Source organism: Mus pahari, chromosome 9 (assembly GCF_900095145.1).
Source record: "Mus pahari chromosome 9, PAHARI_EIJ_v1.1, whole genome shotgun sequence".
NCBI classification, from domain to species: Eukaryota; Metazoa; Chordata; class Mammalia; order Rodentia; family Muridae; genus Mus; species Mus pahari.
The window spans coordinates 88,854,961-88,880,773 of record NC_034598.1 but is presented as its reverse complement, the minus strand read 5'-3'; the positions used below and the strand labels follow the sequence as shown (position 1 = coordinate 88,880,773).

General features: G+C 42.0%; 1 protein-coding gene across 2 annotated transcripts in view; it reads right to left on the bottom strand.

Moving 5' to 3' along the window:
* The window catches only part of Syn3 (synapsin III), a 430,935-nt gene that overhangs the window by 318,330 nt on the left and 86,792 nt on the right, over window positions 1-25,813 (bottom strand). For both annotated transcript variants that reach the window (XM_021204345.2, XM_029542325.1), the window contains exon 4: window positions 20,409-20,500. In XM_021204345.2, the coding sequence (XP_021060004.1) occupies window positions 20,409-20,500 (92 nt within the window). The remainder of the gene's footprint in view (window positions 1-20,408; window positions 20,501-25,813) is intronic.

The window sequence follows — 25,813 nt, the reverse complement described above, 5'->3', positions numbered from 1 at the left end:
AGAGGGGAGAGGGGAGAGGGGAGAGGGTTGGACATCTTAGCAAATGCAGATCACAAGAAGAGAAGTATCTGCTGCCACAGCAGACCCATCTGATAGAGTTTTTCTCCAAGCTGTTACTTCTGACCTATAAGGTATCTCTCTGTGAACTAAGGGAAAAGAAGGACAGAGTCAGATGGTTCATATTCTACCCCATCTGGATGGTGTTGAGTGCCTTTGCACACAAGCTGGACAATCTTTCACAGCTACCTGTCTCTTCTGCCCTCTTTGATATCTGCTGAAAAGTGTGAGGAAAGAATGAGTTTGACTTGGTGAAATAACAATAATAATAATAATAATAATAATAATAATAATAATAATAAAGACAGTCGGGGTTCAAATAGGTGCATTCTGGGATCTGGGTAAGGAAGGCAGAGGGAGCTGTGCAGACAGGAGGCAAATGCAAGCCTCCTGTATGTATGTGTGTGTGTATGTATGTACATGTATGTGTATGTGTATATATACATGCATATACATATGAATATGCATATGAATATTCATTCATATCTAACCCAGAATGGCTTCAGAAAGCCAGTAACTTTATCTTGCTAGCTTTCTGCCAGCACCGTGGATGGCAATGGAAGCTAGACTTGTTGTGGCTTGCTTTAGCGAGCTGGACCCCAGCCAAGCTGTCAAATGAGAAACAAACAGTATGATCCTAAACTGCATCACAACCGCCATATAGAACTAGAATAGTGACAAGCTCTTGCTGACACCCCCAACCCAAGGACAGGGCAGTCAACATCCCCACCCACCTGTAAGGCCCCAGCCATCAGGAGGCAGAGGCAGGATGGTACCAGCCCCAGTTCTGGGTACCAGGGATGGAGTGAGACACAACCTAGAATCACTCTGGAAGAGAGTCTCAATAAGGGATTATTAACATTGGGTTGGCTTAAGGGGGGTTGCCTTAATTAAGTTACTTCACATGGGGAAATAAAGCCCACAATGGGCTACTCTAGAGTTGGGGGTCCTGAGCTGTACACAAGTGGCGAAGTCCAGCCAAGTACTACAAGCAAGTGAGCATGCATCCATTCATCCCTCACTGCTCCTGACTGTGGGTGTGACTAATTTTAGGTGCCTGTCACTCCGACAACCTCCCTGCTATGACAGATTGCAAACGGGAGTTGTAAGCTGAGTGTCCCCCTCCCCCTAATGTTGCTTTTTTGTCAGAGTATTTTAGCACAGCAACAGAAATGAAAGTAACACAGATACCTCTGTGCGGTTCATTCTTTTGAAAACCAATTGCCATAGCAGAGGCCCAGCCCACAGAACTGGAAAGCCTCACAGCCATGCAGAGGCAGAAGCACGTATAGGAGCCCTGGAACAAGAGAAGAAGGTAGGCTGAGTGGACTTCCCAGAACTACCAAGTCACAGGCCAGCCGAATCACCCTGGGAACCACATCTTGAGCAGAAGAACCACCCAGCCAAGCGCTGCCTAGATTTTTCAACCCATAGAACAAAATAAAATAAAATAAAATAAAATAAATAAAATAAAATGCCATTGTAGGACTCCCCTCGTGAGGAACTCCCTCGGGTCCTCAGGTCATGGGAGTCAGGGTGCCCCAGGAACTCGACAGACAGGCCTTCTTGCTGTAACCACACGAGGCACTTTTATTGGCGGAGTTCCAGTTCGACTCGTATCTCACGCAGGAGACAGAGGAAGTCAACAACCAGGCCCAAAAGCTTGGGATCTTTATAGGATAAGGGTGGGGGGGGGGAAGAATTGGCGCGGCTACATGCGATTGGTTCATTTAAATGTATTTCTCTGGAAAAAATTGCATGAATCCCAGGCCTTAAATTTCATTTCCCTTCACCATGAGTTTAGACCACTAAGATTTGAGGATATTTGTTACACTGTTATGAGATAACAATGGAAGAAATAAGGTCCTCAGGGGTCTTAGCTATGATGGATATGATGTGGCTATTTGAACTTCCTTCTTTGATTTCTCCACAAGGATGGACTGTAACCTGGAATTGTAAGTGAAAATAAATCCCCCTTCCCCCCTAAGTTGTTTCTTACCAGGCTGTTTTATCACCAGAAAAGAAATGAAACCAGGACATTTGGATACCCCATATTTCCCTTCGATACTGGCTGCCCTCTGAGCCCGCCTCCTTCCGTGAAGCACAAGTTGTCTAAGCCTCAGAGCCCAGGCCCTGAAGAACCATCAGGAGAAATTCTACAGAGGGCGAGGTGAGGATATCGATTCCACCATACCAGCAAACAGGCCCAACGACACCGATGCATTAGTGATCAGCAAAACAAAGAAACATCCCAGGAAAACAGCATTTGAATATAACGCCAAACCTCAAACATCATTGTACAATTTATCAAGGAGACCCCCGCCCCTCCCCCGACAATATGCCGATATTAACCATATCAGCAAGTCTGCCCAGTTGACTGCATCATCTCTGCTTTACAGACAAGGAAGCAGGTTCAGAGAGGCCCAGTTGCCGGCCCACAGGCCCTCAGATTGCTCTAACTTTCCAGAGTTCATTTTTCTTATTGCTCAAATAAACCGGGCTTCATTTGCTATGCACCTCGGCTGGCCACATTCTGGCTACATTGGCTCTCAAAGCCACAGGCTATTCCCTCTGCTGGACCGACTCCCTCATTTCAGTTGCTGTGGCCAGGTATTTTGAAACAGTCATGAAAAATGTAACAAACTGACCACGTCACTAGTTAAGTGTGTGGGCGTGGCAGGCTCAGGATGAAGGTCCTACTCTTTCCCTTCCTCTCTGTGATGCTGGAGTCAGAAGTCACCCTGTTCCGCTTGCTGGGATTGGCCGGCTGGCGACTGGCTGTTTTCCTCTCCCAGGGCAGAGTTTGTAACTGTTGTCTGGAAATGAGGGGCTGCAGGCCTGGAATTTCTTTCTAAGCTCACGTTGTCTTTTTCTTGTGCAACTTAACCCCATAACAGTCAAGGCCTTCTTTCCCCTGAGACTTCTACACTGAACCTGACAGTGACTGCGTCTGTCAGCATCTGAACCTAAGCTATTACGTCCTCTCAAGGTCAGAGGTCAAGTGTGGCGTCTTATCACAAACCCCCTACCTGGTGGCCAACTGCAGTCATGTCTTCTCGGTGGTGAGTCATTTACTTTACAAGGCTGCCGTTTGTGGGAATGGCCGGCTGGTTGTAGATTGACATCAGCTAAGGTAGGCACTGTGCCAGGAGCTGGGGCTAGAGTTCAGAAAAGCTGTCTCTAACTGGGTGCTCAGGGACAGTTCAACCCAGGGGAGATGTAGAGAACAGGTGGCAACTGTCCCCAGGAGCCTGTCACAGACAGGACACGCAGTGATCAGAACACCTGGTTGTGGGGGAGGGGTGGGAGCATTCCACATCCACTAAGCTCCATGGTGTTGAAAACAAGACAGGTGATAGATAGATGGGGAAAAATGAGGACATGAGAAATTCCCTGTCTAGCCGATCTCACGATCTAGAAAATAGTGCAAGAAACTAAACTCCACTCCAGCCTATCTTAGGTGTATCTACAGCACATCTACAAACTACCTTATATTTGCATATTTGGTGTTATCGTAAACCAGGGGTGTCTATCTATCAGTCATCTCAAGCTGAGATATGCAGGCCTGAAAGAAATGAAACAATATTATTGGGCCTAGAGAAGAGGGAGCTTATAGTCTGGCAAGTTTTCACCGAGAAGGGGACGTTTGGTGGCAGAGAATGAGGAGACTCTGCTTAGAGAAGTGTTTCAAAAAGCAGGGCTAGCATGTAGAGAGATTGTGCCCCAGTCAGTCTGGGTTTTAGTTCAGTTGATAGAGTGCCTGTGTTGAGTGCATGATGGCCTGGACTCTGTACATACTGGGGGGTGGGGGGGGGAGGAAGGAATTTAGGATCCACACAAAGTCAAATGAGAGGCTGAGGCTCTTCTTCCAGAGCCACAGGGCTCACTCTGGTCTCATTTAGCTTCAGTCAGCTCTTGGGAGAGGCTTCTGTGCTTGTCTGCCTCAGACACCAGCTGGTCTCACCAAACCTGCTGTGAGGCTACATATCCACAACTTAAATATCAGCATGGGGGCTGTTTGCTTCACAGCTCTATCCTCTACTTCTAGTAGTGAATGAATGGGAGATGGGAAAGCTCATGGGGTGTAGATATATTTAGACGAGTCAATGAGAATACTTTCCCACACACATACAGGTGCCTTAACAGGGAAATTGGGTTCTGAGCCACACTCGCAGACTCTGCCAGGTCTTCAGTATTCATTCAGTGAATGAATATCTGCAATTTAAAATCCAACGCTTAGGGTAAAGCATGTGTGAAATAAGTAGCAAAGGAATCTTATTCATACAAAGTGTGTGTACGTGCGTGAGTGTGTGTGCCATGCAAGTCGGAACCAGAGGTTGATACTAGGAGCCTCACTCACTGTTCACCTTATTTTGGGGGACAGGGTTCCTCAGTGAGCCCTGACTAGTCATAGTTTGCTGACTAGGCAAGACTGGCTGGACAGCAAGGGATCCCCCATCGTCACTTCCCAGTGTTAGGGTTACAGAGACACTCGGCTGTACTGGTGATTCAAATTCAGCTCCTCGGTCTGTGTGGCAAGCACTTTACTTACTGAACTATTGCCCATCCCCGCCCCCTTTTGCTGGGATGTTTGGAGTTCCCAGATAGAGTTGGAGAAGGTTGGTTACTAACTGATTCCAGTTCTTATATAAAGGGGCTCAGACAAATTGCTTTTCCTTCCTGACCAGGGCCACAGGGGACACACAGACAGTTCTGAGGGGCAATTTGAAATTTTTTATGATCCGATGAAATGTCCTCTTCTAGCTAGGATAAGCGCAGGCATTTCTCTCTTGCCTCACACATTCTCTCAGCAAATAGTCTGCTTGGGTGGGTCCTGGAGTATGGGGGTGTAGGGATTTGAAACCCTTTGATGATTTTCCTCGAGCTCTTGGTTCCTGATGCTTTCTGGTTCCCGCTCTCCAACTCTCTGATGTCTGGGCCTTCTAATGAGTGATGCACATGATCAGTCACTGTGGTTTGAATAGCTGCCTGCGATTTAGAATTGCTCAATGCTACAGACTAAGAGCTGGCTTGCATAATTAGCTTGGGCCTCATTAACATCTGCCTACTTGGGTGTTTTGCATTCTTGGTGTCTCTCATTCGGAGTTCCAATTCCATCTGTCTGGGTGAACACGGCTGCCCCCTTTCCTCACTGCTTGGTGGAGCCAGGCTCTAGTCTGAGCTCAGAAGAGCCCTGCCATCCACAGAACATGATTTCAACCTGCCCTGAACTGACCCCTGCTCTGCTTTCTAAATGAAACAAGTGGATTTCCTTAGGAACTGAAAGAGCTGAGTGCTTCAAGCACCTCAAGACGGTTGGCCCACAGACCTGTGTTGTGTGTGCTGGCCAGAGAGCAGAATGAGAATTTAATTACTGCAAAGACTAATGATTAAACTATCAATTAAAACTTGTAAACGGATACCAGAATCTGACCTCAGAAGCAGGGGCTTAGTGAGGCTGTCCACTGAAGAGTCCACCCGTAACTCTCTTTTCTAGATTGACTCCCCGCCCTATTCTGAGCCCCAGTAAAACCCAGTTCTCCTGCTTTCTGGCTTCTGCATGGCCCCAGCTAGAGATCGGAAAGCAGAGTGAGGAAAGAGTGGTAGCATCTCTCTACCTTGCCTACCTGTAGCATCAGGCTATGTGCCCTGTTCTAAGTTATCCTATACTGCATAAAACAGTGCACTTAGTGTGATGTCATGTGTCCTGAGACTCCATCTTAAATCACCTTTTGTATTTAATGTCTCTGAATACAAAATTCATTTGCATTTCAAATATATATTACACAACCATTGTGGAAGTCGCTTCCAACAGTGTGTTTTTGTAATTTTGTGTGCTAATAACAGACATTTGAATGGAAACACAGAGGGAGAGTGTACTATAGTGGACACATAAGAAACACTATCTGTATATACTGCCCACAATGCACACACCGATGCATTACTTACACCGATGAATAACTTACTCCTAAAAGTAGAAAGGGATCTATCCTATAAATTTATGTAAATATGTAAACGTAATATAAATTGGGACTATTTTACCTATGATTCCTATATGACCATTGTGCCCTGCATTTACAATCCCAGTTCTGGGGCTCTCCGGGGCTCTCCGGCCACTCTGTTCAGCCAAGTTTACAAGCTCGTTAAGAGACCACATCTGACAGAAGACCGGGTAGGCTCCCAGCAGGCCCTTTTTGTCTCTCTGGTCCCCCAGCAGACCCAAGCTCACAGTCCACTCCTCCCCCATCTATGCCTCCTGTGGATCCCCAGATCACCCTTTCTTGGCCACCCAGAAATCTGCACCTAGACCTATACTCACCCAAAACTCATATGCCTCGATGCCAGCTTAAGAACACAATCAAGCTTACAAGATTTTTTTTTTAAGTTCATAAAAAAATACATAAAAGTTTTAGATATGTTAGTATTACCACTACTTGGACTCTGTACTGAAATTCACATTATAGAAAAGGCTTTATGTCTTGAAGTCATGGTAAAAAGCTTGGGGACCCAAAAATGATTTTCAGTTAAGAGCATTAACACTCTTTATTTCTGAATATTTGATTAGACAGATGTTTTTAACCACAGTGAGAAAGAACTTTTAAGTCTGTACTTAGAGGACAACCAAAGGAAATTATAAAATCTCCAGCTTGCAACTATGATGATAGTAGTTAATGGTATCAAATGAATGAATAAAAGAAAAAAAGAAATAAAAAATGACTGTTGTTAAAGCAACAGACAATATTGTCAGAGATCTGAGAAAGATAAGTTACAGCTAGAAGTATAATCTAAATGGTCTACGTATCAATTAAAATGGCAGAGCTGTCCCTGTTACCTAAAGCTCCAGTAGTTTTCCCAGGTTCATTGGTGGCGGGGGGTGGGGGGGTGGAACTGTGGTTGGATTTTGTCTATCACACAGGACAACATCTAATCTTTAGCTGTTATACAGAGCAGCATGGCCTTTGGCTGTCAGGTCCAGGTCTCAGACATTTTCCCAAGAGGATCTTGGGAAAATTGACCAGGCAAAGTATGACAGTCAAGCCCCAAATATCTAGTTTGCACAGAGCTCTGGCAGCAGGCAAGGCATGGGAGTTTTCCCCAGTGGTTAGGGTTGTCACAGTCCAGGTGGAGTCGCCTTGCCCTGTTTATCTTCTTTGGCGACCATAAGGGCACTGCTAGGAGGGGTAGTTCTGTCTATTATGGGAAACCATTTTATTAAACATTTTAATAGATCAATAGATCTATTAACATTTTAATAGCTCAATAGATCTCTGAAGAGTTTGAGGACCACCTATCTACTAAGTATATCTAAATTTAGGTTTAAAACACATGCAGGAGACTAAATAATGTGTGTCATGAAGTGAACAGTTTACAAGTTAGTAGCTTATATAAGGTTAGGAGTCCATAGCTTTATCCATGTTAAGTTTGAGGCTTAAAATTTTGAGTTGAAGATTTAACTGAATTACTTTTAATGTCAAAATAAAATATCACAGTTTTTTAATATGATTAATTTATCCAAATAGCATAACAACATGAACAAAAACAAGAGTAAACAAATATTACCATGAACCTGTGTAGACCTTAAGAATTTATAAATCTTGATTATTAAATATTCCTTATTTATCGTTTTGTTACCTATCTAATTTTTCTAAAGTTTGATATTGAACAGTTAGCAAACACATAAGTAATTAGACATACATCTTAAACAGCTTATATACACTGAGTAGATATTGATAACTCCAAATTTTATATTCTCACAGATTGTAAAAATTTCTTCCACAAACACATGATCCAGGTCTCTTATTTTTAAGGTTCTACAATTTTACACTCTCAAGTCTTCTTTTCCCATTTAAAATAAATAAAATCTTTATTTGCGTTAGGAATAAATTTTATTGACATGCAAATTTCTCATAAATTAGCAAAAATTGACTTTGGAAAATGGAAGTGAATATAGCTTGTAATGTGAGACCTTCAAGTTGTGTGTTAACTTGACACAAGCTAGTGTCACAAGAGAAGGAGCCTCAGTTGAGGAAGTGCCTCCAGGAGATCCTGCTGTAAGGCATCTTCTCAATCGGTAAGATCAATAGTAACCGAAACAACAGAAAGTGTATGAACTCGTGGAAATGAACAGCTCTCTATTGGATGAAAACTGGGTCAAGACAGAAATAAAGAAAGCAAATAAAGACTTTGTAGAATTCAATGAAAATGAATGCACAACATATTCAAACTTATGAGATACGATGTAAGTAGTGGTAAGAGGAAAATTCATAGTATTATGTGCCTATATAACAAGAAAAAATAGAAATATCTCATACTAGCAGCATAACAGCACACTTGAAAACTCTAGAACAAAAAGAAGTAAATATGCCCAAGAAAGAGAACATAGCAAGAAATAATCAAACTGAGGGATGAAATCAATATAATAGCAACAAAAAGAACAAGGCAAATCATCAATGAAACAAAGAGATGGTTCCTTGAGAAAATCAACAAGATAGACAAGCCCTTAACTAAACTAACTAAAACACAGGAAAAGAATATCCAAATTAACAAAAATCAGAAGTTAAAAGGGGGACATAACAGCAGTCACTAAGGAAATTCAAAGAATTATAAAAGCAGACTTCGAAGACCTGGTTCCATCAAATTAGAACCTCTGAAAGAAATGGATAATTTTCTCAAGAGGTACCACTTACCAACATTATATCAAGATCAGAAAGACAGTTTAAAGAGACACATAATCCCTAGTGAAGTAGAAGCAGTCATTAGAAGCCTCCCATCGCCGAGTCTATTAATGATACTCTGTTATGCTTGCAGACAGGATCCTAGCATAACTGTTCTCTGAGAGGCTCCAACCAACAGCTGACTGAAACAGATGCAGAGACCCACAGCCAAACATTAGATGGAGCTTGGGGGGTCATGTGGAAGAGCTAGGGGCATTGAGGGACCCAGAGAGGATAGAGACTCCACAAGAAGACCAACAGAGTCAACTAACCCAGACCCTTGAAAGTTCTCCATAGGTTGAACCACTAATCAAAGAGCAAGCATGGGCTGGAACTAGGCCTTACAATATATTTAGCAGATGTGCAGCTTGTTCATCATGTGGGTTCCCCAACATGTGGAGTGGTGGCTGTCCCTAAATTCAGTGCCTGATCCTCTAACTGGATCATCATGTCTGGCCTCAGTGAGAGAGGATGTACCTATTCCTGCAATGACTTCATGTGCTATGGGGATTGGTACCTGGGGATGGGGATGATTCTAAGGGGGGTTTCTTCTTTTCAGAGGAGAACGAGAAGAGGAAATGGGGAAGGATCTGTGAGAGGGGGAAATGAGAGGAGAAGGGAGCTGATATTGGGATGTAAAGTGAATAAATAAATGAAAAAAAAAAACCCACAACCAGATGGTTTTAGCACAGAATTCTACTAGATTTTCAAACAAGAATTAACACCAATACTCCTCAAATTATTCCACAAAATAGAAACAGAAGGAACATTGCCAAATTCATTTTCCGAGGCCGCAGTTTTCCTGATATACAAACCACATAAAAACTGAACAAAGAAAGAAAAGTACAGACTCATTTCCCTTAGAAACTATCGATACCAAAATACTTATTAATAAAATACCTGCAAATTGAATCCAAGAACAGTCAAAAAGATTATCCACCATGATAAGTCGGCTTCATCTCAGAGATGCAGGGGTGGTTTAATACATGAAAATCAGTAAGTATAATCTACCATATTAAAAAACTGAANAAAAAAAAAAACCCCATGATCATTTCATTGACTATAGAAAGGTCCTTTGACAAAATCCAAAGCTCCTTTGTGATAAAAGTCTGTAGAGTCATTAATGATACAGGGACATACATCAAGATAATAAAGGGAATTTACAGCCAACCTACAGCTGACATCAAATCAAATGGAGAGAAAGTCAAAGCAATTCCACTAAATTAGGGAACAAGACAAGGCAGTCCACTCCGTCCATATCTCTTCGATGTAATACTGAAGTCTGAGAGCAAGAAGACAACGGAGGGATCTCAAGGGGATATAAACTGGAAAGGAAGAAGTCAAAGTACCATTATTTGCGAATGATATGATAGTGTATATAAGTGACCCCAAAAGTTTTATCAGGGAGCTACTGCAGCTGATAAACACTTTCAGCAAAGAAGCTAGACAGAAGATTAACTAAAAAAAAATAAAAAATGACACCCAGACAGAGATCAGAATGGGAGGATCCATGTTTCCCTTAGCTAACTATCAAGATAATCAACACTAGTTGGCAAATTTCAGTCAATGAAACTACTGCTTTTTTGTGAATTTGTTGTACATTAATAAATATGACATTCAACGATGAACATTTCCATTTGTATCTGGCATAGCATACTCATGAAACCAAAACCCACCCTCATCACAACATCTCCTACTTAACTAGAAACTCTATCTACTAGACCTACTAGGCTAGAGCTTTGTGTCTTTCATGCCAAGTGCTCTGGACCATTTTGCATTTCAGATGTTTTTGTATTTTTAGAATATTTACATGTATTGCATATTTACATGTCTTGGAAATGGGACTCAAATCTAAACATAAAATCCATTTGCATTCTATATACACATGATATAAATACCCTTGAGGGTACTGTACTATAATTGTTTTTCATAATTTTGTGCATTAGACACAGTCATGGTGTGTAAATTTTCACTTGCAAAGTCATCAAAGTACTCTAAAAGTTTTGAACTTTAGGGTTAGGGCTTTCAGACCCGGATGTTCTACCTGTAATGGCATTCTCCTTCTTTGTCCCTTCAGCCCTACACATTTCTCTGAATATGTCATTAAAGTCATTGTATTTTAAATAAGCCAAGAAGGGGTGAATTTTGTCCCTTGCCTCATACAATTCCTGATGTAATGTCTAGTTTCAGAAGTGGTGCCCAGGGCATAGTGAGTTCTTAACAAATATTGGTGGAATAAATAAACTTCCTGCATATCCTATTTCATGTGGTGCTTACAGAAGCCACACACACTACTGTATTAGTGCCTTGTAAGGTAAGAAGTGGAGGCTCAGAGGTAGATAGTCAGGTCTGACCTTTGGGTGGGAACAGCTCTCTACTCACATGAGCTGTCCTTGTTCAGACCCTGCAGAAAGATTGCTTGAGTTTGGATTTGATTTGGCCCTAAAGGTCACATATTGATAGCTTGCTCAAGGCACTTCATGCTTTTGGGAGCTGGTGGAATATTTAAGAGATGTGGCCTAGTGGAAATATGTCAGGTCACTGGGGATGTGTCATGAAAGGAAATTAAGATTTTGGTTTCTCTTGCTCTCTTGTTTCACAAGCACCCTGAGGTGACAACGTCTTCTGTGTCATGTGCCCACAAAGATTTGCTGGATACCATCATGCCCAAAACTCCTGGGTCAAGCAATCACAGACTGAAACATCTGGAATCTCCAGCTAAAATGAACCTTGCCTCCTTTTAAGTGCAGTAAACTTAGGTATCTTGTCACAGTGACAGAGTGACAACTAACCCAGATCTTAGATTCCTGATGCCTTCTGTCTAGAGAGATCTGGGGTCCAACCATGCCGGTATGGGAGGAGTGGGAGTAGATGCTACGAGGAACACAGAGTGAACTGAAAGGGGTTAAAGATGCCTGGGGCTTCCCCTGGCACTGCCTCAGAGGCCTGAGCCAGAGTCAAGGGCTGCCAGGATCTAGACATCTGATGTTGAGGCAAGCAACCCCATGCCTCTAAGCCAATCTCTGTTGCCATGACTTGATTTCTTCCTCTGTAAAATGGGCCCTGATAATAATCACTGGCATTTAATTTAAAGATTATTTTGATCTAGACACAGCTGAGGCATTAGCACACACCATCTTGTATATTCCCCCACTGAACTCCGTGATGAGTTGTTAGAATAAAGTGTTCCACAGAATGTGCTACCCATGGTTACACAATGCCTTTGTTGAGGCTGAGGAGGGATATCTACCCAGGCAGGCCGTTCCAGGGGCTGGGTTCTGACTGCCAAACTCCACTGCCCCCTTGCTTCCTTTGGAATATCTTATGGGGTTGTGGGAATAGATAAGATCACATTTTATATGAAAAACTTGGCCCAGGGATCCAGCAGTAAGTGGTAATGACCTTTTCCCTACACCCTGTCTCTAAGTCAGATTCTTGGATTCTTCCCATGTTTTCGTTTCAACTGGCTGTTGAACTGTCCTCTTACGTACCACTCATAATGGGGAACTTAACACCTCTTTAATAATGGAACACTCTCCCTCTTATTAAAGAGGGGGCAATCAGGACAGAGATGCCACACACAGGCTCTGGAGTCAGACTGGCTGAGCTCCACCACTCACTGGCTGGACACCTGGATCCCATTACACAACTCATTGGGTTTTTTTCCACCTTCTTATCTATAAAACTGGGATTTAATAGCACGCACCTTCTGGGGTTGTTGAAAGGATAAAATGAGTTAATATATGTTAAGTGCTTGGAACAGTGCCTAGCCCATAGGAAACGCTGTAAAAGTGTTTTTTAAATAAATAAAAATTCATGAATTTTGTATGTGCCATTCAAGCTGGCTTAAACTAAAAGGGATTGTTCTTGGCTCAGGTCTGGAGAAGAGTGTGGACCCAGTCTTGAGTAACATCACCAGGTCACTGTCTCTCTTGGCTGTGATTTCCTTTGCTTTGGCTCCATTTCTGACAGGTCATTCACTCAGGGAGACAGAGAGCCACCAGCAGCTCTAAGCGTTCACCCTACCAGCTCAGCAGCTCTGGGCATTGACCCAGCAGTTCAGTGCCCCCTGTAGAAATCACATGCCTGTGCCTGTTAACCAAGAACTCTAGAAAAAGTCTCATGAGAAAGTCCTGTTGTCTTACCTCGAATCTCAAGATGACAGCCCAATAGACTAGGGCTGGTCATGTGCTGTCAACTGCACACACTGCCCAGACAATGAGGGAAACAGGGAGTCATTTCATAAAACACACCACCACCCATGGGCATGGAGGCCGGGTTGGTATAAGAAAACATTTAGTGCAAGCCATGGGGAGCAAGCTGGTAAGCATCATTGTTCAGTAAGCATCATTGGCCTCTGCCTCAGTTCCTATTTCCAGGTTCCTGCTGTAATTTCCCTGGATGATGGACTGACTACAAGCTGTAAGATGAAATAAATCCTTTCATCCCAAGGTTGCTTCTGTTCATGGTGTTTTATTACAGCATTAGAAACCTTCACATAAAACAAACCTTATGAAATGTTTGTATGTATGGGTTTGTTTGTTCATTTGTTTGTAGCTCAATGATGTGGCTGTTTGGAATTATGTAAATGGCCATGTTGTATCCCAATATCAAAAGGGTTGTCATGACTACTAGAAGGTGGGACCTCAATAAAGGAAGTAGGTCACTAGGGATAAGCCTTGAGGTTTTGTAACTTTATTTCCTGTCTTTTCTATTTCCACATGTGGACACGATGTCATCAGCTCCCACACACACTCCTGCTCCTATGCCTTCTCCATCATGATGGACCACAGTCCTTCTTAAACCTTGAATTAAAATAAATCCTTCCTCTCCTGAGTTGCTTTTTTAGGTACTTTGTCATAGCAAGAAGAAGAGTGGGTGATAGTGACAAAGAGGCTTATGGGATCCTTGGACCCAGAGCTTTGGTCTTATTAGCAATGTCTTCAAAGCCTTGGTTCTTCAAGGTATGGTTGCTCTTCTTCCTCTTCCTCCTCCTTCTCTTCCTGCCCAGTCTCCTCTCTCATCCTCTCTTTTCTCTTCCTCCTTCTTTTTCTTCACCATCACCATCCTCTTGGAAATTATCCAAACCAATACTGTCCAGTTTTAGTCTATAGAACCAGCAACACCTAGGGGATTAGATTTCCAGGCCCTATCCCCCGACTCAGAAGATGGGAATTTGTGTGTTTACAAGATGGTAGGGAGATTGGTAAATGGACTGCAGTTTGAGAGGCCTTATGATCGATAACTCTATAGAAAAGCTAAAACATGTAGTAGCTTCACACAAGAAATCCATCTTCTTATGGTTGTGGGGGCCAGATGAACAAAATAAAAATGTCAACATCTCTGGTTCCTATTTGGGAAGAATAAGTCTGCTATCCATCTCCTAGCTCCCCATCATTGCAGGAGATCCTTGGCTTCCTTTGACTTGTTGATGGGTCACTGCAGGTTTGGCCTTCATAATCATACAACATTTTCCTTTTATCTCTATGTCCCCATTTACGATACTGGGTCTTATGTAATTTAGGTTGACTAATTTAGAACTTGCTATGCACCCTACAACACCAGATCCCCCTGCCTCAGCCTCCAGTTGCTGAGATTATAGGCCAGTGATACCATATCTAGCCAACACTTCTTTTTTTACAAAGATACCAGTAACATTATATTGTACATCCACACATTTAAAGTATGACCCCGTTTAAGTAATCATATCTGGAAGGATTTTGCTTCCCAATAAATACATTTTCTGGTATGAGTGATGAGGACTTTAACACAACAGCTTTTGAGGAAATTCAAATCAGTAAAAATGCATTAAAATTCTGCCGTTAGTAAATGCCAAGAGACAAGATAGTTAATAAACACCTAGATCATTTCCATAAATTCACTTTTGTGAACAGCTGTGTAATTCTGAAGGAAGACTGCAGACCTAGAAGAACACTTGAGGATTTTTATTTTCACAAAGTGATTCCTGCCTTTAAGTAGCCCACTGGGTAAACTCCTTGGCTTTTCAAATGACCCAATCCCAAGTAAAAGCTACCACAGGAAACACATATGGGTGGCTACTTGTTGTGGTTGTAGCTTTAATTGTCAACTTGACGCCCCACCCCCCACCCCTAGAAATCCCTGGAAAGAGAGTTTCAAGAAGAGATTATCTAGAGTGTGTTGTTCTGTGGCTATGTCTGTGAAGGACCGTCTTAATTAAGTTAATTGGTTTGGGAAGATATAGTCCTCATGGGCAGCATCATTTCTTAGGTAGGAGGCCCTTAACTAACTATATGAGTTGACAAAACCTAGTTGAGTGCAAGCAAGCAAGCGAGGAAGCAAGTATGCATGCATTCACTTCTCCCTGTTCTTAATTGTGGATGTGATGGGAATAACTAACTGTCTCAAGTTTCTGCTGCCTTGACTTCCCTGCTATCATGGCCTGTAACTTGGATTTGTAAGTTGAAATAAAGCCTTTGTCCCCAAAGTAGCTTTTAGTTAAGGTACAAAATGGTTTATGTTATAGAAATGAAGCGAGAATGTTGTTTACTGGAATCATCTAGACAGCTTTCAGAACACTGTTGTCTGTATCCCACCTTCAAGGATTCCCACTGATCACAAGTCTTAACTTAGACTCTCTTAGACTCTAACCTGCTCTCCAAGTTGAGAACTAATGGCATAGATGGAGGCATTTCAGTTATTACAAAGACAGTGGACATAAGCAGTGGTAATATTGAACACGAGGACAGACTGACTCCCAAGGTTTAAGAGACTGTGTAGCAGACTGTGGCTGCCAGGAGAACATATGGTGCAGGTAGCATGCCTTGCAGCAGCCTCCAAACAGCCCCTTGACGGCATACCTGTTTGCTTTCCCTCTTAATTATATCAATCTTTATACTGTACCTGTGATATCTGTTCTTGGTTGCCTATAAAATGAGAATTTTATTTCTCCTTAATGAATGAATGAATGTTTCGTCATAACACGTTAACTTCCTTTGGTAACATACTTCACCTGAAAGTCCATTTTCCCAACTCCCAAGCTTTGCTTGTTTTTAGAGACATGGCGTCATTATATGTAGAACTCTAGGTGGCTTGGTTAATAAATAGTTTATATATATATATATATATTTTGGTGGTGGTAGTGGGGATTGAACCCAGGGCCTCTGGAGGGTGCTGGGCAAGCACTCTTCAATGTACTACCTCTCCGGCTTGGAATTCCTGTGCAGCCTAAGGGAGGCTGGAAGTTTGGGGTATTTTGCCTCATTCTATCACATTCTAGTATGCCATGCCTGAATTACCACACCTGGCTCTCAGTTAGCTCTTTATTAATCTGAAAGTTTTCGTATATGACCCTCCCCCATTTTCAAATGTTCTGCCTTATTATAGTCCTACTAATCTTTTCAATAGAATGTAGTTACCTTTTAAAAGTTAGCCTGAAAACTTTTTTGTTTAATTAGTACATTTAGACCATTTGTGATTAATGAAATTATATGTATATATTTATGTATATAAATGGCATTTGTTTATATATTATATAAATATTGTATATTATGTAAATATATATATATATATATATATTGGTGGCACAAATACTTAACAAATGATAGGAGTCCTTTGCAGAGGTTGGAGTTTCACAATTAACCATGAGAGGGTAATTTCTAGGAATTCACATATTCTGAAACTGGATTCACTTATTGGTGTTCTTGGGGGAGGGGTGTCAGGTCATCAGTGTAGATCCCATACCTACAAGGCCCAGGGAACCTCTGGGCAAAGAAGAAACAAAGACATGACTTCAGGGACAGCAGTATGGCAAACTAGGAGACAGGACAGCAGTTCCATGGCCACACCCAATGGTAGGTAGAGCGGAAGCAATGGGACGGAGAGTGGACTGGGGGAGTGGCTCTTTAGCTGCTTACACAGAGGCACTTTATAACGACCACGACTACCCTACAAGTAGCGCACTTATCATCACCTGAAAGCAAGTTACCCACACACACCCTCTTCTTTCCTTTTCACTTCTCTGTGCAGTTGATCTTTCTCTGGGCCAATTTTCCTTTGGCCTAAATACCTAAGCGTTTCGCTTAGTGAGGATCTGCTCTTTGTATTTTTATTTGTTCATCATTCATGTAAGTTATGTAAGTAAGGCAGTATGAAAGGTTGGGAACTAATTTTCTTCACCGTCCTGAAGGTGTCCTCACCATGACCCTCTGAAAGCCACCACTGAAATGACAGTGAAATAAACTTACCTTCCTAACTCCGCTTACTCTCAGGATGCTTTTCTATTTCTTTCTATCATTACATGGACATGTCTGGATGGAGAATTCTTTCTCCTAGTCTGGGTTAAAGTGTGTTGAGCCTCTGGCTGGCATATTGTGCTGGAGGAATCATTCTTTGCCCTCCTGCCTCTGGTCCATTCTTTTATTCTTTCAGTTCTCTTCCGACACTATAATCAAATGAACACTCTAGCGTGTCCTGAGACCTAGCCCACTCCTATGCATTTCTAATGCTCTCCCTTCTCTCTGCCTTCTTCAGGACAGCGCACTCAATTCCATGAATGCTTTTCCAACTGTGACTAATGTGCTGTTCAACACAACACATTCAGTCATTTGGCTATTACAGTTTTCCATTTCTAGAAGTTCTATTTTTTAACATTGTTTATTTAATTTTTTATTATATAATGTGTCTTGGTCATATTTTCCCTTCCCCAACACCTTCCAGGTTCCCCCTTTCTAGCCATCTAAATTTGTATTCTTTTTTTCTTTCTCTTAAAGGACAAAACCAAACAAAATAACAACAACAGCAGCAGCACATATAAAAACGACACACACCCTACCACCACCAGCACCACCAATAACAACAAATCAAACCAAACCAACCAAACATTAAAAAACATGGAGTCAATTTTGTGTTGGTTAACTATTGCTTAGCATGCAGCCTGGCCTGTGGTATGCTTGATACTACTCAGTATCATTCCATTGAATTAAACAGACTTTTCCTCTCCCAACAGCTATCAATTACAAATATGTTCTTGATTAGGGGTGGGACTTTATGCCCACTTCCCCTTCTCTGTTTTAAGGCCAGCTCCATGATGTGGAATCCATACCCTGACATTTTTAATGAGGCCACGAATCTGAAAACAGGTAGATAGATGATGGATCCTAGGGGAAAATCTAGTCCAATCATTCTGCTAATTGAACATTGCAATAAAACGACTCCTAAGGACATATTGTTCTACTCATGGATCGGCGCATCACTGTATCCTCATCAGAGAAGTTCCTTCTTGCAGTAAATGGTAATTAACACAGGGAGTCACATTTAGACAACACAGAGAGAGTGAGGGACTTTGGCCTCCTCAGTCCTAAGTTGGATGCACGATATATATCCCTTCCCTCAAGGATTAGATGTTTATGTGGAAGAAGAGGCTGGAAGATTTAAGAGCCCAAGTTGGTAGAGAACTTGAAGGGAAGAGCATTTCCCAGATACGACCGGCCTGATGCAGACAGCACGTCGCAGACACTGCGATAGCATGCACACAATCTGCACAGGTTCAAAACTAGAATGCTTACTTTTGAGAGCTCCCTGTTCTCTGCAAATATGTTCCAACTTGGTTTTCGTTTCCTTTTGATATATACATCAATTTCTCTTTTACTAATCTGTGTCTGGCAACTGCACCATCTAGTCTCTCTAGAGTTTAGCTCCTTCTTCATATTTCTGCTAATTCCTGGCACCAATGCTGGCTAATTCAAGCCATGTGCTAGCTATTGTATAAATATATGTCTGAAGCATAGCCTGAGAGTGTATTCTTTTATAAAGGGTTATCTTATATTTCTGGCATGCTTGTAGTGAGCAGACATCAAGTCTAATGCCAAAGACTTCCTGGGCCTCACTCACTTCAACCTGTGAGGGCTCAACTACTTTGGTTTCATGTTCACCTTGAAGGTGGACTTCTATGAGGTCTTAGTTCATTGTATGTGTGTGTGGTATGTTGAGGCATGAACCATTATACTCTCTAATACAAGTACACCTGAAGGTTGACTTTTCCCGCCTGCTCCTTCCCTAGCCTATCAAAGCTGATTTCTAATCTGGGGCGTGTAGCACATAGTCAGTTTAACGATATCTGGGACAAGTGGCACATAGCCTAAGATATGGTAGCTATTCTTCTTCTGTTAGTTCTTTTCCCATCACTATGACAAACAAGCCTGAGAGCAGCTACTTAAGAGAGGAAAAACAGATTTGGGATCAGAGTTTCAGATGGATTTCAGCCCATCAACATGGGGAAGGTATGGTCCTAGTGTGTCCATGACCGTGGGAGCACACGCATCTGATCCACAGCAGTCATGTTCCAAATCAGGACACAGAGAGAACTGGATGGAAGTAAAGACAAGCATGACTTTCAAGGCCTAGCTTGATGACCTATTTCCACCAGCTTGGCCTTACATCCCAAAGATTCGACTAACTCCCAAAAAAGGACCACCAGCTAGGGACTAAAGGTTCAACCAAATGAACCTGAGGGAGACATTTCCCATTCAAGTAATAACAATTCTTGTTTGTTTTTCTTGGCTTCCATCATCCCATTATTCTATCCCTGTTGATTATTACTGTTACACCAACTCTCTGAAGGCTTCTATGCATTGCGATTGTTGGAAACTAGGCTTTAGTGGTGGCTCATATGATCTGGCCTATTATTGGAAATAGGAAGCCACACAATGTCTTTCCTGCACTAAGAAAGCACACAGTAGATGATTGCTTTAGTTGATTGCTCCATATCCCCCAACCATACGCCATTGCTTTCCTATGTTTACCTGTAGAGGCCATTTTTAACTTGCAGAACTCTCATACCCTCTCCCCGGCTCAATACCCACATCCTACCATTTAACATGTCTGTCTGTCTATCTATCTATCTATCTATCTATCTATCTATCTATCTATCTATCTATCTATCTTTTTCACCAGTTCTACTTTTCCTACTTGTCCAGGACTGAGTCATCTCTTGGCCATATAGACCTTCACACATTAGCCTGCAAATCTTTTCCCCCAGAGTCTAATCATACAGGACAGCATTTATGTGAGTCTTATCTCTCCTGTGCATACATACTTGTCATTTCTGACTTCCAAAGAATTCCATCATTTCCTCTCCAGCTCAGCACACAGCCTACGCAGATTTCTGGAAAATCTGATAACCAGGGCTTTTAGTTCTGCTGTGGTTAGAGGGAATTTTCTGACTGCTTAGTCTGCTGTGTTACTGGGATGGCTTCTGTTCTTTCTGCTAGCCTTTTACACTGTGAATAGGCTACTCTCACACGCATGGGTTTATAGAAACTTTGGCAGCCCTTGGCTGCAGTATTGTTATCTCCACCTTGCCTCTAAGAAACAGAGAATAAAAGGAACCAAATACAGACAGAATAGGGTCACAGCTCCACAACCAGAACCCATGCCTTTCATCCCAAGCCTTATTTCTCAGACATCACAGTTGCATCCTGTGTATTTATGTCATTAATCATTTCTAATACAGGGGCACCTAGGACTCTGTGGAAACCATTTGGCACAGGGATGTACACATGGCACCTGAAAGTGACCACAGGCATCAGGCAGGCAGGTGTGGAGGTGTCTTTGTCAGGTTTCTCATATACACTTCTCAGATGGCTTTTGTCTGCTTACCGCACAATTTTGGTGCCATTTCTCATAACTTGCATGTCCACCATGCAGCCTCCGGTAACATAAGCAGCCAGGTTCAGCTCAGAGAACTCAGCCTGCAGAAGAAAGCAAAACAAATTAGGAGGCGTCAAACACCACCATTGTCGGACATCCGTGCTTGCTGTATGCTTCTGTGTATTATCCCGTGCATAATCAGGCCCCATCTCAAACTTAGAAATGGAATACTTATCTTCCTCTTCAAAAGGAAGCTGAGGTGCAGAGAGGCAGGCGACATGCTCAGGATCACATGGTGAACACATCCTATGGGTTCAGAGAACCTATGGGTCTCTGATTCAAGGGCCCACTGTCGTGACCACAGTTCTCCTGCCTCCTTGGAAGCTGAAGAAGCCACTCTCACTATTAGTAGAAGATGCCAAATGTTAACAGGCTGATTTCCCTGCTGTCAGCCTTAGGCTATGCACTTACTTCATCAGCCTCATGCCTCTCTTTAAACGGCTTTGGTAACAGGATACCCCTCAAATTAACTGCTCAATATCCCTTTCTTAGTTATGGCCCCTCCCTCTTCACCCACATATAGCTGCAGTGAAGCACCATGCCCGTGTTGCTTTGGTCCCTGGTGATGGGCAGGCATCTGATGCAAAGTGATGGAATGATAGCTTTACCTGAGAAGTTAAAACAAGACATGCATTTTCTTTGTAGGCAGTTGTATCTTTTTGTTTCCTGTTTTGTTTCTTGTATATAATGAATGTAGGCTTAACTCAAACTTGCTATACAACAGAAGATGACTCTGAACTGCAGATCTTCCTATCTCTACCTTTTAAGTTTCAAAACTACAGATTATACACTACAATCATTTTATTCGGTGCTAGGAATGGAATCCACGGCTTATGCATGCTAAGCAAGCACTCTAACACCTGAGCTATATCCCCAGCCCATAGGTGGTTTATATCTTTAATGCACAAGCCTGGATTCTACTTGAATCATATTTATTGATAGCTGTATTAGGGGAGTATGGAAAACCTGAATGGAGGAAGCTGAAGACCAGGAGAAGGAAGCAGAGAAGAAGGAGAGAATGAGATATCACAGTCACCAAGAGAGGGAGAGAGGGAGAGAAGCAAGAGATGGAGAACACTCTTGATGGTCCTGTCATTGGATTTAGGTGTGTACCTTTGTGTTTTATAATTGGTTTAAGGCATTAGTAAAATCCTATTATTTTCAATCAGAGATACGTGGAATACCAAGTATCTCTGGTCACACCGTATGCTTCCTGGAGATACAGACAGGTTCTTATTTCAGATTCCTAGAAAGCTGTAATAAGGCTCCTCTGCTGGGTGGCGTCAGTGCAGGAACTTACTCTATAGTTCTGGGATAAAAGTTCAAAAGCAAGGTGCTGGTAGGGTTAGTTTCTTTCGAAAACGGGAAAAGGCTGAGTCTACTCTAGACCCCTTTCTCGGCTTGAAGAGCACCATTTTTTTCTGCCTGACTCTCTTCGCATCACCTTCTCCTTGTTTGTCCTATATCCAGTGTCCTTGTTTTTATGAGGACATCAGTCCTATAGCTACATTCTCACTCTGATGTTTTGTTTTTGCTTGATGACCTCTTTGAAGGTTCTCTCTCCAAGTAAGATCACATTCTGAGTTGAATTTCAAATGGACTTTTTTTTTTTTTTTAAAGGTGTAACTGTGTTTATCTATCCTTTCAGAGTGTCATACATGGGGTGAGTAGATGGTTTAGTACTTAGAGTGATAGTGCTTTTGAAGAGGACCTGAGTTTGATTCCAATAGCCCACTTCAGGGAGGGTTACAGTCACCTGCACCTCCAGCTCCAGGAGATCCAATGTCATACATTTATATACATGCTAATAATTAAGTATAATAAAATAAAATTTAAAAGAGAATGTTGTACATGCACACAACATATTTTGATCATATTCACCTCCTCTAAGTTCTCTTAGACTCCCAATATACATGTCCATTTCAACCTCATATCCTCTTCATTTTTTTAAAAAAAAATATTTATAATCTATTGTGTCTAATTAGAACTGTCCATACACACACAAGGGTAGGAGCAGTCACTGGAGAATGGACAACCAACCATGGGCCACACTCAGAAGAAAACTTTCTCTCCCTCAGCAGCCATCAACTGCCAACAGCTCTCTTTTGTCTGTGGTCCTCATAAACCCCTCCCTCATCCATTCAGTAATGTTGATTGGCTTGATCTTGTGTAGGTTTTGCGCAGGCAGCCACAGCTCCTGTGTGTTCAAGAGCAGCCTGGCCCTGCCATGTCCAGAAAAATGTTTGCAGCAGAATCTGCCTTAAAATATTTCCACCCACACTTCCATGTTTACCTCAGGGAACTGTAATATAAATGTCCTATTTGGACTTGGCTACTCCACGGTCACTTATTCTCTGGAATTTGACTGTGAGTGTCTGTGTTAACCTCTGTCCACTGTAATAAGGATCATAACTAATGAGGGGGTGAAAGCTGCACTAAACTATGGATATAAGGTTAACTATTTAGAAGGCAGTTGGATGTAATTTTCATTGAGCTGAATAACAGAAGTATGGTTTCCCTTAGGATATATAAACTTCCCAGCCATGGGTTCTTGGTAAGATTTCAGTATCAGGTATAAGTTCCTTTCTGTGTAGTGGCCTTAAACCCAAACAGGAAGCAGCTGGTTAATCACATAGCTTTCAAACCACCAGTGCATCAGTGGGCATATCTTTCCAAGCCAGTTGGTATAAAAGCTCACAGAGTTCACAGCTTTGACAGGGTATGACTTTTGATGACTTTTCTCTCTCCCTCAACAGCCTGTATAGCACTTCTGGCATGATGAAAGCTATTCAGCAGGAAGGAAGCATCTAGGTTGGTATCAGCTTGATTTCTCCTGCTCTGTGATCCAAGTGTGTAATATATCCAGCAATGAGTTCTTATCACCAAGCTCAGGTCGGTGACCAAGAGTAATGGTCCTTGAATTGTCTGTATTGTTTGTGGGGATCTACTTGAATACCCCTGGTGAATGGAAGGTATCCACACTTGGCACTGCTCTCTTTGTCAACATATGGATTTTGCCACCATTTAATTTAAATTGAATCATTGAAAGGGAGTAATACCAAAGTGCCTTATTCACAGGAACGGTCAAAAGCTTTTATTTGGATGTAGTGAATCAAAATAACTGTATATATATATATATATATATATATATATATATATATATATATATATATAGTGTTCACTGTGTGCAAGGTTTTGATCTAAGCATTTCACTTACATAGATAAGGAGAGACAGAGAGATTAGATATGCAGGATGTCACCCAATGGGTAGCAGAGCTCAGGAGTCAGTCCCGGGAAGTGTGCTCTAAGGGACCATGCATCTGACGATTCACCCTCTATTGCCTCTCCCCGAGGCTGCATGAGGCCACATTAATGCTTGAATATCGTGGGAACTGTGGTGTTTTGAATGAGATTGTCACTCATAGGCTCAATATTTAAACACTTGGTTCCCAGTTGGTAGCACTGTTTGGGAAGCTTAGGAAGTGTGGCCTTGCTAACCATAGTCTCTCACTGAAGGTGGATTTTGAGAGTTTAAAGCCTCATGTCATCTCCAGTTGAGCATGTGAGCTTTTAGCTCCTTGCTCTGGCCAGCAGGTTTGTCTACTGCCATGTCTTCCTTGCATGGACTTCCTTGCATAATGGTCTATTATTCCTCTGGAACAATAAGTCAAAATTAACTGTTTCTTCTATAAGCCACTTTTGCTTGTGGTGTTTTAGCACAGCAACAGAAAATCTATTAATATTGGGTCCTAAAAATCACTTAAAAGAGAACAATTTTTTAGTAAGGAAAAATATTATCATTTTTGTAAAGATCTAAATGTATAACCCTGGAGCAATTTATGAGGAACTGTGACAAAGGCCCTGACCCTCTTTCCAGATGGTAATAAGGGAAAGCAAGAACACTTATGTCTCTTGCTCTAATTAATAACGTCATTATGTTGTGGCAAGGTGAAAAGAAAAGATTGTTGCTAATGAGCCCACATTGGTAAACTATGGTAATAACATAGCTATTATGTCTGATGCCTTCCAAATTCAGCTCCAGATTGCTCAAAATACTTAATTGGCAACATCACAGAGAATTTTAAAAAACGAGTACATGTGTGTGGTAGAGAAAGAAGTTCAAAGGAAGTTGCAAAACAGGAGAACTGGTCACTAGAAGTGAAGGGAAGTAATGAGCCAAGAGGGGCGTAGCCCCAGGGGTTGTCTTGCTGCCCAAAGGGAAAAAGAAAGTCCTGGAGGGAAGACATACATATTCAGGGTTTGATAGAAAAGTCAGAGGTTGGTCTTTTTCAGATTTGAATTTCTAGAGTAATTTCCAAACCACGAATTATAAACAATTCAAAATTCAAGAAGGTGAATGCCTGCGACACAGGGCAACAAGATTCTGTTGTAGCACAGAGAGTTTAGGCAGCAAAGGAAAGGGAAATGCTTGGTATTTAACTTTCTAAAACATCTAAAACATCAACAGCAATGGGAATTAACACCCAGGTGCCCAAGCCCCCTCTCCATCAAGATGGCTCACTGGTCCCTGTCATAGGCTCTTAAACAGTGGTCACCTTGGAAAAATCTCATTGCTCCCATAGAGACTGCAGTATGTTATCCCCAAGAAACATATACCCAAGTCCCAGTCCCTGGTACCCTAGGGAGCCCTTTTAGGAAACAGATTTTTCACAGATGTAACTACGGTAACATCTGAAGAGGAAATCGTCTTGGATCCAAGTGAACCCTAACTCTAATGACAAGCCCTGAGAAAAGCAGACACAGAGAGGATAGAAGTCATGTGAAGATGGAGATAGACACTAGAATGAGGCAGTCATGAGCAGAGATGGCCAGGATACACCAGAAGGCAGAGAGAGTCAATGAAGACTCTCCCGTAGAGCCTAGGGTTTGAGGGGACGTGCTGAAATCTGATATAGACCTTCTAACATCTAGATCTAGGAGAGGCTTGTAGTATTAACTCTCCCAATTGGTGTAAATTTTCCAAGGCAACCCTAGGACACAAATAAAATAACTGAGAAACGAGTGCAACTTCATTGCTGGTGGGATTGAAAGCTTGTACAACCACTCTGGAAATCACACATAGTACGACCGGAGGACCCAACAATACCTCTTCTGGGCATATACCCAGAAGATCTTCCAACTGGGAATAAGGACACATGCTCCACTATGTTCATAGCAGCCTTATTTATAATAGCCAAAAGCTGGAAAGAACCCAGATGGCCCTCAATAGAGGAATGGATACAGAAACTGTGGTACATTTACACAATGGAGTACTACTCAGATATTAAAAACAATGAATTTATGAAATTCTTGGGCAAATGGATGTATCTGGAGGATATCATCCTTAGTGAGGT